The sequence below is a fragment of the Cryphonectria parasitica genome, assembly GCF_011745365.1.
Source record: "Cryphonectria parasitica EP155 unplaced genomic scaffold M406scaffold_4, whole genome shotgun sequence".
Classification (NCBI taxonomy): Eukaryota; Fungi; Ascomycota; class Sordariomycetes; order Diaporthales; family Cryphonectriaceae; genus Cryphonectria; species Cryphonectria parasitica.
In genome coordinates, this window is record NW_024468912.1 from 4,304,741 (window position 1) to 4,317,761 (window position 13,021).

Sequence of the window (13,021 nt, forward strand, 5' to 3'; positions counted from 1 at the left end):
GAAAGAAATGACGAGGCACCTTACGGCTTGGTCTTAGTTTGTTCATTCACAGCGGGCCTGCCGTGGCTACGTTTCTGGCGCAAATCAACACGTAACGAACTAGGACCCATGTACCTACTGCAAAGTTGCTTCTCCCAGATTTTAGTCTTTCTGTAAATTAGCCGATGCAAGAAGTGAGCATTGGTGGCACGAAAAACAAGTGTGTCTGGAGACACGTCTGATTCCTTCGAACACGCAACGGGGTTATCATTACTTGTTAATTTCAAGTTGAGGTTGATGCGTAGTAGCGAGTCGGGCAGCGCTGGCGAAGGCAAACCGTCCGAGGGTTCCGTCGAATGTCACTGCCTAATTACTCGGTACGCGTGGCACCTGGCACCTGGCACCTGGCACCTGGCATCTGTGACACTTGGCACATCTTTTAGCATGCATTCGCCGCCGTTCAGCGACCGTTGTAGGTGCTAGCAGGCCAGTGCAGTATGATTGACCTAATTCGGGTATCTGCGCTTTAGAGTAGATTGTTGTCTACTACTAAGTATAATGATGCTTCCTATGTAAACCTTATGTCATCCTTCTTTAAATAGCATGTCATTTTTTAGCCTGTATATGACCCCCAGATAGGCCTTCCATGTGGCTTTGGTGGCTCAGACCAGGGCCTGGTAAGCCATGCTTTACTATGTACTGTTATAGGATATCGTTGTAGCTGAGCAGGTGGGTAAGGACTATCTTTGGCAATCGGGTTCTCTTATCACACAAAGCATCTTGGGGGTTTCCTGCTGAGAAGTCTATATTTACTAGACTTTCGGGTCTGCTCAGATGACGAACTCAAGACCGTGTAGCCAGGAACTCCAAGCATGATCGCACTATCGAAAACAGCATGCAGTGCAGTGCATCTGATAGCCAAAACCAGCCGAGTCCAAATACAGAATTTGCCTACCAAAGTAGTTCAGATCATTCCCAGGCATGCAATCATCATAGGGCTGGTTGGTCTTTGGTCTTTACGCCAGGAGGCTGTTCCGCACGTGATGGTGAAACATTCGGCTGGGCTGTATCCGATTCTGTAGCCCGCCCACTGCAGTCCTGGGGCCTGAGTCTGACTGTCCAGAAGGTGGGGGTGTTTAGATGATTCAGTGCAGTCATCCTCCTCTTCCTCTATCTCTCCCCTCCCCTCAATTCTGAATCTGTTCACACCTCTTGACTGCATATCTGTCATTCTGTTTGGCAACAGTCGCCTTCCCATTTTCCCCATTCACCAATCGTACTTGAAGAGGACCCTGAGTTGAACAGAGACCTGACCCGCTATTCTTAGTGCCGACTACTGACTAACGCTATCCATCAACTTACTGCAACTTTGTCCCCTCCCAACTCCCAGGGTGCCGCTGCAAACTACAGCACTGCACTGCATTGCACACCTCCTTTTCCAGCCCATCTTGACCTACTTACAACCACGTAGCTGGCAGCCCCGAATCCACACACTTTCCTCCAGCAACCATTTCGAATCGTGTCGATACAACCTCCTGAGTCTGAAGGCCTTAGAACTTTCATAGACGAGCTACAAGACTTTGTCAGCTAGAGACAGGCCCTCCTCCTTTTACCTACGTCACTACAACCTATCACAATTATGGCCAACGACGAGTACGATGTTAGTCTGCTCACCACTCCATAACCCCTCCAGGCTGAATTTCCTCTGGCTGCAATGCGCTGACCTTGACACCTTTGACAGTTTCTCTTCAAGGGTACGAGTCCCCTCGAAGCGTCCGCTGCGCGCGATCGCCCGACCTCTCCCTTCCTTACCAACCACGGTCCCAGAAGCTAACCTCGTCACAATCTCCTACAGTGGTGCTGATTGGAGACTCTGGTGTCGGAAAGTCCAACCTGTTGAGCCGATTCACCCGGAACGAGTTCAACCTGGACTCCAAGTCTACCATCGGCGTTGAGTTTGCCACTCGGTCCATCCAGGTCGATTCCAAGACCATCAAGGCGCAGATCTGGGACACCGCAGGTCAGGAGCGCTACCGCGCCATCACCTCCGCCTACTACAGAGGCGCGGTCGGTGCCCTTCTGGTCTACGACATCAGCAAGCACCAGACATACGAGAATGTCACTCGATGGCTTAAGGAGTTGCGGGACCATGCCGATGCCAACATCGTCATCATGCTGGTGGGCAACAAGAGTGATTTGCGGCATCTGAGGGCTGTGCCGACAGAAGAGGCCAAGTCGTTTGCCAGTGAGTCCACCGGAAAATGGCATGACGAACACGACCCTGAGTACTAACCGTTTTCCTCTCCCTTTTCTCTCTGCGCAGGCGAGAACCACCTCTCCTTCATCGAGACGTCTGCCCTTGACGCCAGCAACGTAGAGCTTGCTTTCCAGAACATTCTGACCGGTACGTGGCGAACCTCCTCCCATCCCTTTGCATCCCCACAGAATCGATGCTGCAGAACGTTCAGAGCTGATTGTTGATTTCTATTTGTCTCCAGAGATCTACCGAATCGTGTCGAGCAAGGCCCTCGACAGCGGCGATGGCGCCCAGGCACAGATCGGGGCAGGCACAAACATTTCTCTGAGCAAGCAGCCAGAGGATGGCTCGAAGGCGGCGGGCAAGTGCTGTTAATGGGCAGGTCAGCACTCGCGCGTGTGCACGAAACTGATGATGATACATGGCGTCACATACGATGGGAAACAAATGTCGGGGCAGTAGAAGAGAGCGGCCACAAGCCACAGAGATAGGCGACGGGATTACGGATCTGCGGACGGGTCTCTTTGGGGCGGGGTTTGACGATTGATTTTCTCAGCTATTAAGGAGTCATGCTACTTGCTCTTCTGTTTTGTTCGTACCTTTTCGTGCTCTTGTTATTGGGAGAGAGGGTAATACTACTACTACTGCGATCCCTTGTTTAACATATTGGCTCCCTTCGGCGTAGAACATATCGCAAATCATCAATGGAACTATTGTGAACAACAAAACCAATTTTGTTATGCCTATGTGCTCTGTCTTTGAGCTGAATGTCTTTGTTGCCTACTCTGGACTCGGCTGACCCAACCCACCAACACGACGCCGAGGCTCACTTGCGATCACTGCCCCTCCTCTTCTTCCATCAGCAGCAAAAGCCAAAAAGAGAGTGGCAACGAAACACTTCGCAGCTGACAGGGGGGTCACGGGAGCTCTGACCGCCCCTCCAAAACCAGCTCCCCTCCCGGGCGCAGTACAGAGACGGTCGCTCTCAGGGAGAATGGGTCTGCGATACGACCCATTGTAACGGGCACCCCGAGTCTCACGCCCAATTTTTTGGGGGGGGGGGGGGGGTTGGGCGGATGATCTCTGGGCGCCAGACAACAGCGTCTCCATTTTTTGGCCCCCTGGGCAGACTTCAAGTCTGGCCCACCTATAATGCAGTGACAGTTTGGATAGACGTGTCTGCAAAAAGCCCACTTACCGCTCAGGGGACCCGCCGGTGGCAGTAAATGGATCACAGTAGACCCCCCATGCCCGGATTGGTAGTCCCCGCGCTAAGACTGGGCTTATCTTATCGTATGAGGCCGGGGTTAATTTTTTGAAGTAGTCGCTTCCCTTCGCAACGCAACTCTAGAGCGACAACACTGTGCGCTTCGAGGAGAGACTGCACACAACCTTTCCTTTTGGTCGTCTTCATTCACCCACAGAAACATGGCGACCGTTTACAAGTCACTCAACAAGATCAACGGCCCCAAGGACGAGGAGTCGACCAAGAATGGCCCCAGGAAGAACAAGCAGAGGGTCCTCGTCCTCTCGTCAAGAGGCGTCACATACCGGTATGCCGTTTTCTTTCCTTCCGGTCATTGCGGCTAGAAACCCCGTTCCACCTGACAGCCACAACATTTACTGACTATTTCACTGCGTTGTGCCTCTTCAGACACCGACACCTTCTTAACGACCTCGCAGCGATGATGCCCCACGGGCGCAAGGACGCCAAGTTTGACTCCAAGTCGAAGCTGTACCAGCTCAACGAGCTGGCGGAGCTGTACAACTGCAACAATGTGCTGTTTTTTGAGGCGCGAAAAGGCCAGGATCTTTATATGTGGGCGAGCAAGGTGCCGAACGGGCCAACGGTCAAGATGCACGTGCAGAATTGTAAGAATCGCTTTCTTATATTTCAAGGAACCTGTCTGCAAGACCAACGCAGGAGACCGCGAGAGGCGCGAGAGGCTAATTTCGACGGGTTGTGATTATTAGTGCATACTATGGAGGAGCTACACTTCACGGGCAACTGCCTTAAGGGCTCCCGCCCTGTGCTCTCCTTCGACGCCGCGTTCGACAAGGACCCGCACCTGATGGTGATCAAGGAACTCTTCTTCCACATCTTCGGCGTGCCGCAGGGGGCGCGCAAGTCCAAGCCCTTTGTCGACCACGTCATAGGCTTCACTGTAGCGGACGGCAAGATCTGGGTGCGTAACTACCAGATCAACGAGGTCGAGAAGACGGCCACCAAGACCGACGAGGACGGCGACGAGGAGATGGATACCGGTAAGGGCAAGAAGAAGGAGAAAACCGGGAGGGGAGGCAAGGACACGGATATCAACCTGGTGGAGATTGGGCCCAGATTCGTCTGCACGCCTATCATCATACAGGAGGGTTCGTTTGGTGGTCCGATCATCTACGAGAACAAGCAGTTCGTCTCGCCAAACCAGGTCCGTGCCGACCTGAGGAGAAGAAAGGCCGGCAGGCACAACGTGAGGGCGGAGCAGAAGGGCGACGCGGTCACGAGGAAGGATCGGCTTGGCTTGAGGACGAACGGGGAAACCACGAAGAAGAGCGACGCTTTGGCGACAAAGGCTGTGTTCTCTTGACAGAGTTTCTTTATTTCTCTTTCTTTTTTTTTTCTCCTCCCTCACGGATATGGCGTTATGGTTGCGAAAAACAAGAATGGAACTGGGGGATTCTCTATACCCAGTGTTCAGCACGAAACCTCCGAGCTAATAGATACGCATCAAAATAGTTATTGTTTCACATGCATGGCCGCTGTAATGCTAGCATCAATCGGAAAGAGGAGTGGACGGTCCCATCTATTCAAAACATTCTTCTGAGACATACATAGAGTTGAGGCTGTGGTTATTGCCGCCATATGTGCCGGGGCTTGACGCTACGGAAATTTCGCTCTCATCGCAGCGCAATGGTTGCTGATGACAACCACCCCCAATTTCACCCCCTGCATGTGCAACCCCAACCACCAACATCTGCCCTCGTTCGATCTTCTCAAAGTACAGCCTTCACCAACTCAAGACCTCGCATCTCATACGTACCCATCACACCTCTGTTTGAATTGTCGACGACCATATTCAAGCGTGTCACCCCCTTTGTTTGCCTTGCTGACAACGTCTTCCGATCCGAAGATGTTGGCGTTACACGCCTCCCTTCCGGATAGCCCCAACGCTGGGGTCAGCAGCTTGTGAGGCCAAGGTGTGCTTGTTACCTCGATCGTGGGAAGATTTTGGAATCGATTCACGATTGAGGTTGGCCTCCTTGGGACTTGAATCCAATTTCCTAACGGGGCTTCGATTACCTTGTGCTATATTTATTTTGAGAGACAGGGTCGTTGCTACGGCAGTGAAGTCTCTCCTCCTAGCTCGGTGAGTTTTTTATCCAACGCGCGCTGCGATACTTCCGAAAAGCTTACGAATTGCCGGATATTCACTGATACCCTGCTTCGAAGACTGGACAATCATCATGGCATCACACTCTTCGCCATTAGTAGAGACATGGGTCCCAGAGGATGGTGCAGACTGCGGCATCATGAGCATGCCTGTCGAGATGATGTTGAAGATCTTTGGACTCCTGGATCTCCAAAGTGCTCTGAATCTCGCCGGGGTCAATAATGCCATCAGATCAATCTTCCTCAAACATCAGGATACCTTGGTCATGGATATTATGAAGGCGGAGATGAGCCCGCTCGATGCATTGCTGCAGCACGTCGTCTCCAAGCCGCTGGAGGATGTGAACGTTTGCTGTGGTCCTTGCCTCCGCCGCAGGATCTACTTCAAGGGGAGACTCATCTCAGACGGCGAGGATGAGGAGTCTGACCCTGATGGACAGACTCACAACTCGCTGCGGCCTGTCACGCTCGACCAGACGCATTTCCGCAAGCTCATCCGAACGTACTTTACCGTCAAGAAGTGGGAGGAATTCTTCCCGCAATACCGTTTTCGCGAGATCCCGGCGGACTGTCGGGCACTGAGACCTCGCGAGGCAGAAAGGCTTCGGCGCGCGCTGTACCAGTGGATGTCGTACGCGAGCCACTTTCACTGGGAATCTCAGCGCCTTACTAGGTATCAGCCGATCGAAGGTTCCTATGATATTCGCTGCAGAAAGTTGCGTGTGTTGTCGAATATGGAACTTGTAGGACTCCATGACTTGTGGGAAACGGTCTACGCCATGGTGCGGGTACATATCTGCCCCTCGATTGAGCAGGTGATGAGAGAGAACGTAGGTCTTCTTCTTCACCTATTTATCTATCCGACGACTGGGTCGAATAACAAAGGGCCAGCTGACACGGCGGGACCTCCCCTTTTAGGATGGGAAGATGCCCCTTCACGAAGCAGAGAATCTCAGCTTCGGCTCCTGTCGCGATCATCCCCAGTACACAGCAGACCCCAACATTAACCCCTTTGCAATCTGTAACATGTACCCCTACGCAATCATCAACGCAAACCCCAACGCAGCAATAGTGGACACCTTCCTGAAGCTCTCGCCCGACGACATCCTGCGATTTGCCATCAACCGCTTCGCTTACTCCCGGGACAGGATCGTCCGTGAGGTGCGCCTGGCATACCCAAACATCCTCTTCGACCGGCAGAGCCTGGGCCACGCGATACAGGCTGTCGTTGGCGAGCGGTGCCTGGCCGCCGGCGACGAGCCGGAGAACTTGCTGTTCAACGTGTACTGCGGGGTGTATGAGTCATCTGGGGGCATCCTGGACTATGAAGAGGATGATGAGACCGTCAGGGAAAACATGGATAAAGTGGACCGTCGCCAGAAGGCAGCAGGCTGGGTTCTTGAGGATAGGCATGCTCGGCTCCCCTCGCGCTGGCATGCGCAGACGCAAAGGGGTCGACTCGAGCCTTAGGTCTTGCTTTCTGAGTTGTGGCATGAAGTATTAAGCCTTGTTACGTAGACATATGCATACAGATAGACAGTGGGTAGTTACACGCTCGCTCCCTCTCTCTCTCTCTGAATCCTTGTCTCCAGTTTTTCGTGCTTGTACAATGATTTACAGTAAGGAATATGATTCTGGCATAGCCGTTGAGGCCAGCCTTGCTGAAGGTGTCCTTAAGCAGCTGGGTGTGGCTAACAACTACGCAGCAGACTATACACGCGTGCAGATATCTACACACATACACACACGCATGAACATCTTTCTCTTTTCATATCTGGAGATATAAAAATTATGTTTGTAAAACTTCGTATCTGACTGTCTAATATGAAGAAAGAACGAGGGAAAAACCGAATATGCATGCATTGGACTAGTCATTAAGAACATCACCTTTGGAGGCTGTTAACGAACCATTTAGCGCGGCAGACAGGGGGGCCATTGCACCGCAGCGACCAACTACGCGCTGCAATCCTGAACTTCAACACCAACAAACAGGGATCCTCAATTACTGGCAACCACGACCATCACCACTGTTCAGGGAATGTCAGGGAATGTCTAAGCTGCATCCTTCTGGAGCATGGTCAGACAAATCGGCTCTATTTTCAGTCCTTATCAGTCCATTCTGTTCTGCCTGACCCTACACAGCAGCAGCCTGCAAAGCTACGGCTCATCGAAACGTCCATCCTCCTTTGTATGACCCTCAACTGCAGCACGATAGTGTGCTGGATGCAACACAGGCACCAGGGTCTGCGCCTTGTCAAGCTTCAATCATAACTGTTGTGAGTATATTTCTTTGTTTTCTTTGAACCATGGACCCCGAGCGAATTGTTTGCCTTTCGGGGAGCAGAGTTGGTGCACCGCCTGTATGAGCCCATCCAGCCATTTCGTGCATGATACTCGAGTTGCTGTGGTGCACAGGAGGGGCTGCAGCCTGAACACCCTTTTCTTTGTGCTTTTGATTATCTTGACCTCAGCGCAGAGTTCCAAACTTGTCGTTACTCTCATTTCTTCTTCTTCCCTTCTTTGCACCTCAATACTCTGGTTTGAACGTGGCCAGCAAGGGAAATTACTTCTACTTCAGACAACGACATCATATTGACGCTCCAGCTGCCTGTCTTGTGACCAGAGCAAATCGATTCCTACACTTCAGACTGCATCTACTGACCTTTCACACAGGCAAAGAGCAGATCCTGACTGTTACCTTTTAAGTTCTCACTCAACAACAAGGGTCATGGCGGCCGTTGAAGACACCGACAACGACATCGCCATGGAGGGCGATATGCAAGACGGAGGAGGCATCGATCCGGCATGCGGTTTTGAACAGTTAGGCGCCGTGCCAACTTTTGACGACAGTTCGCCCTCAGATGAAACCGACGAGGCAGACGACCTGGACACCCCGCAACACTCTGTGGACCAGCAGCTACGGCCGGTGGTGAGACGCGCACAGCTGCCCACGGGCGTCTGCTACGATGACCGCATGAAGCTACACGCCAATGCTGATTTCGGCGGCAAGCCACACCACCCTGAGGATCCTGGCCGTATAGAGCGCATCTACCACAAGTTCAAGCAAGCAGGCCTGATCTTTCAGGGCAGCGAGGCGGACGCCATCGAGGTCAGACGCAAGAACCCCACGCTGTACATGTGGAAGATTCCGTGCAGGCAGGCGACCGAGAAGGAGATCTGCACGGTGCACCTGGAACGGCACTACGACTGGGTGCGCAGCCTGTCGGAGAAGTCGACCGAGGAACTGCGGTCCATTACCAAGTTGATGGACGCAGGTCGGGAGTCTATCTACGTAGGCAGCATGACCTTCGAGGCTGCCCTGATCTCTGCCGGCGGTGCTATTGAGACCTGCAAGGCCGTCGTCAGGGGCGATGTCAAGAACGCATTTGCCGTCATCCGTCCTCCAGGCCACCATGCTGAATATGACTGCCCCATGGGCTTCTGCATGTTCAACAACGTGCCTGTTGCCGCCAAGGTCTGCCAGCTCGAGTACCCAGACCTGTGCCGCCGGATTCTGATCCTGGACTGGGACGTGCACCACGGCAACGGCATCCAGAACATCTTCTACGACAACCCCAACGTGCTCTACATCTCGACCCACGTCTACCAGAACGGCCACTTCTACCCTGCGCAGCCTGACGACCCCAACATCCCCGACGGCGGCCTGGACAAGTGCGGCGCAGATGGTGCCCAGGGCAAGAACATCAACATCGGCTGGCACGACCAGGGCATGGGCGACGGCGAGTACATGGCCGCCTTCCAGCGGATCATCATGCCCATCGCACAAGAGTTCAACCCAGACCTCGTCATCATCTCGGCAGGCTTCGACGCGGCCAACGGTGACGAGCTGGGCGGCTGCTTCGTGACCCCTGAATGCTACGCACACATGACACACATGCTCATGTCGCTCGCCAACGGCAAGGTCGCCGTGTGTCTCGAGGGTGGCTACAACCTGACCGCCATCTCCAACTCGGCGCTGGCCGTCGCCCAGACGCTGATGGGCGAGCCGCCGCCAACCCTGCACCTGCCCCAGATCAACGCCGAGGCACACAAGACCCTGGAGCTGGTCAGGACCTACCAGGCGCCGTTCTGGCAGTGCATGCGGCCCGGGGTCATCGATGTCCCCGAGATCGAGAAGGAGGAGGGAAAGAGGCTGACGGATGTTCTGCGCACGTCTCAGCTCGTTGAGTTTGCCGAGAAATTTGACATGTACCCGCTGTATATCCAGCGCGAGGCACTGTTTCGCACGTACGACAACCAGGTGCTGGTCTCGCGGAATATAGAGTCCGCCAAGAACATCCTGGTCATCCTTCATGATCCGTAAGTTTTAGTTTCAACCCCCGCGAATGGGTCTCAGACTGCAGGCACATAACTGACAACCAGCAGACCTGAGCTGCTGGGACAGCCGGACAGCCTGAACAATACGATCCCCAGTGGTAATGCTTGGGTGGTAAGTTATCTTCCTGCCTGGCTAATCTAATGATAATGGAAAGGATATCTGACTAAAGACATCATGCTGATAAATCGAGAATAGGTGGATCAAACTCCAAAGTTCGTGGAATGGGCAGTTTCAAAGGACTTCGGCATCATGGACATTAACGTTCCTCGCTTTCCACCTGTAGGGTTCCCTTCCACACCGCACCCACAAGCTGACCTGGGCAACTGACGTTTTTCTTCTCCTGGCAGAACTCGCAGCATTATATTCACCAGTCGGACGAGGCCAGGCTCCAGGCAGAGATCAGAGAGCTCGTCTGCTACCTCTGGGACAACTATCTGCAGCTCTATGACGGGGACCTCTTCATCATGGGCGTCGGCTTTGCGTACATCGGCATCAAAATCCTTCTTCTGAACAGGAGTGAGTCTCCTGCCCACCTTTGTTCCCCCCCCCCCCCCTTCCCATTCTCCTTTTCGTTATACGTTGCTAACAGCTGAGCCAACATAGACTGCAAATTCAAGTTCTCCGGTGTCATCAACTTCGTCAACGGTCCCCTGCGCCCGATCAAATCCGACGTCGATGAGCACCTCTCCACGTGGTACAAGCATAACTCGCGGGTATTTGTTGCTAGTAACCACCTGTGCTGGCTCGACGCGGGGTACGAGTCCAAGACGCGCAAGAAGCGCTTCGGCACGGTCATCCGCAGTCCCGAGAAGGGGTTGAATGCCATGATGAGGCGCCACGCCGAAGAGGTACAAGAGTTCATCTGGGAACGGCGAGTTACGAGTGAGGGTGACACAACGGAGGAGGATCCCATGGTCAGTTAAGAGGGGGCGGTACTGAAGGATGATCGAGATGGGCAGCTGGCACTTAATGGGTTTAAAGAGGACGGTCGAGAGAAGTCTAGTGAGCCTTGCCATCGTCGAGATGAGAGGAAGATACAGGCGCTTGGGCGAGGCTTAGAATGGTTCTGTTTTCCCCTCTTTGTCATCATGTGGGACTTTGCGTCAAGAGTTGGGCACGGGGAATGTCTTCTTCCAGGATTCACCGCTCAGGGTTCACTACTACTAAACATGAAAACTGGACATGGCAGACTTGAGTAGCTTACTCTCAGGACGGAAACATTACGGACATTGCTTGCCGTGAGAAAGAAAGTAAGAAAAAGAAGAAGAGAAAGAGAAAAGAAGAAAAAAACCTCTGTGCTATAGTATCTGTATTGATACAAGGGAGTGTCCATGCATTGTAGTGCCCATTTTTGGGCATGTGAAAGTTTCGCCCGCGTTGAGGTGCTGACGAGGAACGCGTTATTTCTGGGTAGTCAAGTTGCTCTTGAATCTCGCCAGTCTCCTGAGAAGAAGCGAAGTACGAGACAGGACCAATATGCTCTGCAACAACACACACTATCTGGCTGTACTAAGGCTCTTCAAACCGGTCAGAACGTATTCGTGCTAGTAGCCTCCTCTGAACCAGACAGAAGACGACCAAGTCGTTGTCATTTTCAAGCACTGCCGGCCAGGCCTGAAATTGGGCAGTCGCAGGCTGCACTTCAAGCCTAGCGGTGGTGGTTAGGCATGGCAGGTTTTTATCGATAAGGCTTAGTCAGCTAATTTTTTCCCGTTGGCCAGTGCGCAAGGCCTTCTCTCTTCAACCTCACCTTCCACTCAACTCCACTACAACAATCTCATCAGGTCGCGGCGTTTCTCATCGCATTCTTTTGCAGAAGCCCATTGTCTCATCATTCAAATAGGCGGATACCCCCAAGGCTACTGAATTTTAACATAGTTTCATGGGAACAGCGAGCCATCACTCCCACGTGTGCCTGTCCTCGTTTCGACTGTCAGGTTGAAAACACGGGAAAGTCTGCTGCGCTCCGACGTTTTCCTCTCTTATTGTTCTGTTTAGCCACCTCCCATTGAGGTTCATCTCAAGATGGAGCGAGCAGACCGTACTAGAAGGTCAGTAAAAACAATAATGAATTTCGATGCCAGTTTCCATTTGCTTCTAATCACTGCTTCCACCTGTTGTTTTTTCCTTCTGTTATCATCTTTACGTATCTGCGAGACGGATCGAAACAATGAGGCTACTTCATTTTCGATCCATTGTGCCTGGTGTCAATGCGAAACCCGCATCGAGGGGCCTCAAGTGTGTCCCTCGAGATATATTTCAACCTGAGAGCCGGTTCTGGGCCTGGAAAATACTTCAACCTCCAAACTTCGAGATCTTGGAAAAGGAGCCAGCATACGCAAGTATCTCTTGTCGACTTGGACCACATCACCCTTCTCGACTCCCTCAACATCACGTCTCGACCAAATTAGGCTTATTGCCTGTCTCACTTCGACCTCAAAGCCGACCGAGCCAAATCTATTCCCCCACCTTCTCAACTCTGTGTCTCTCACCCTCCTTGGTCATCGTCCTCACCTACGTCAAATTTCGCCAAGATGGATGCCGTCACCTCACGATCTTTCCCTACGCCTGAGGAGATCTCAACGCGCATGGCTCTCGACCGCCTCCTCAATCCCGTTCAGGACGCTTCCCCATCTCCGCCTGCTTCTGCATACGATGACGAATACTATGAAGAGGTTATCATCGAGCGCTCGGCCTCCTTCGCCTACGGCAGTCCTCCTCACCACCTCCTCGAACATAATTCTCGTTCGTTCCCAGGACACCCAGCGTTCTCCAACAGCTCAATGCAGAGCCTGCTTTTGTGTGAGGGCTTTGACCAGGTCCCTACCGCCGATGAGTCGGCTCTACTGGAATGGTACGGCGATGCCCCCTTCGAAGAGTCCGAGTCCACTCCAGAACTTACTCCGTCCACGGGGAAATCAGTCTCTACCAGTGGGTCCGAGAATGGCTTGCAGTTGGTGGACCAGGAGTCTGGGACAGACCCTACCACTGTGAAGGACGAACGGGTCGAGAATATGGGCTTTGAGGATACGGACTCCGAGAAGATAAACGTCGA

The 13,021-nt window shown here is 52.8% G+C and overlaps 5 protein-coding genes across 5 annotated transcripts; all 5 read left to right on the plus strand.

Moving 5' to 3' along the window:
- The first annotated feature begins 1,199 nt into the window (after positions 1 to 1,199).
- M406DRAFT_101680 (uncharacterized protein) lies at positions 1,200 to 2,896 on the plus strand. Its single transcript, XM_040914964.1, has 5 exons — positions 1,200 to 1,639; positions 1,721 to 1,733; positions 1,835 to 2,224; positions 2,303 to 2,383; positions 2,478 to 2,896. Exons 1-5 carry the CDS (start codon positions 1,619 to 1,621, stop codon positions 2,609 to 2,611), a joined length of 639 nt encoding a protein of 212 aa, XP_040777342.1. The 5' UTR covers positions 1,200 to 1,618; the 3' UTR covers positions 2,612 to 2,896.
- Positions 2,897 to 3,664: 768 nt separating this feature from the next.
- M406DRAFT_290836 (Brix-domain-containing protein) lies at positions 3,665 to 5,016 on the plus strand (the record flags this gene model as incomplete). The annotated part of the gene is made up of 3 exons (XM_040918926.1): positions 3,665 to 3,789; positions 3,891 to 4,108; positions 4,211 to 5,016. 3 exons carry the CDS (start codon positions 3,665 to 3,667, stop codon positions 4,822 to 4,824), a joined length of 957 nt encoding a protein of 318 aa, XP_040777343.1. The 3' UTR covers positions 4,825 to 5,016.
- Positions 5,017 to 5,279: 263 nt separating this feature from the next.
- On the plus strand, positions 5,280 to 6,442 carry M406DRAFT_290838 (uncharacterized protein; the record flags this gene model as incomplete). The annotated part of the gene is made up of 2 exons (XM_040918927.1): positions 5,280 to 5,604; positions 5,688 to 6,442. A coding segment is annotated over exon 2 (741 nt), but the record flags the coding sequence as incomplete, so codon positions are not given.
- M406DRAFT_322358 (uncharacterized protein) lies at positions 6,439 to 7,194 on the plus strand. The gene is made up of 2 exons (XM_040919630.1): positions 6,439 to 6,462; positions 6,549 to 7,194. Exon 2 carries the CDS (start codon positions 6,654 to 6,656, stop codon positions 7,095 to 7,097), a length of 444 nt encoding a protein of 147 aa, XP_040777345.1. The 5' UTR covers positions 6,439 to 6,462; positions 6,549 to 6,653; the 3' UTR covers positions 7,098 to 7,194.
- Positions 7,195 to 8,403: 1,209 nt separating this feature from the next.
- On the plus strand, positions 8,404 to 10,889 carry M406DRAFT_257042 (Arginase/deacetylase; the record flags this gene model as incomplete). The annotated part of the gene is made up of 5 exons (XM_040917149.1): positions 8,404 to 9,947; positions 10,014 to 10,077; positions 10,162 to 10,245; positions 10,314 to 10,482; positions 10,561 to 10,889. The coding sequence occupies 5 exons, from the start codon at positions 8,404 to 8,406 to the stop codon at positions 10,887 to 10,889; spliced, it is 2,190 nt and encodes a 729-aa protein (XP_040777346.1).
- Positions 10,890 to 13,021: the final 2,132 nt, after the last annotated feature.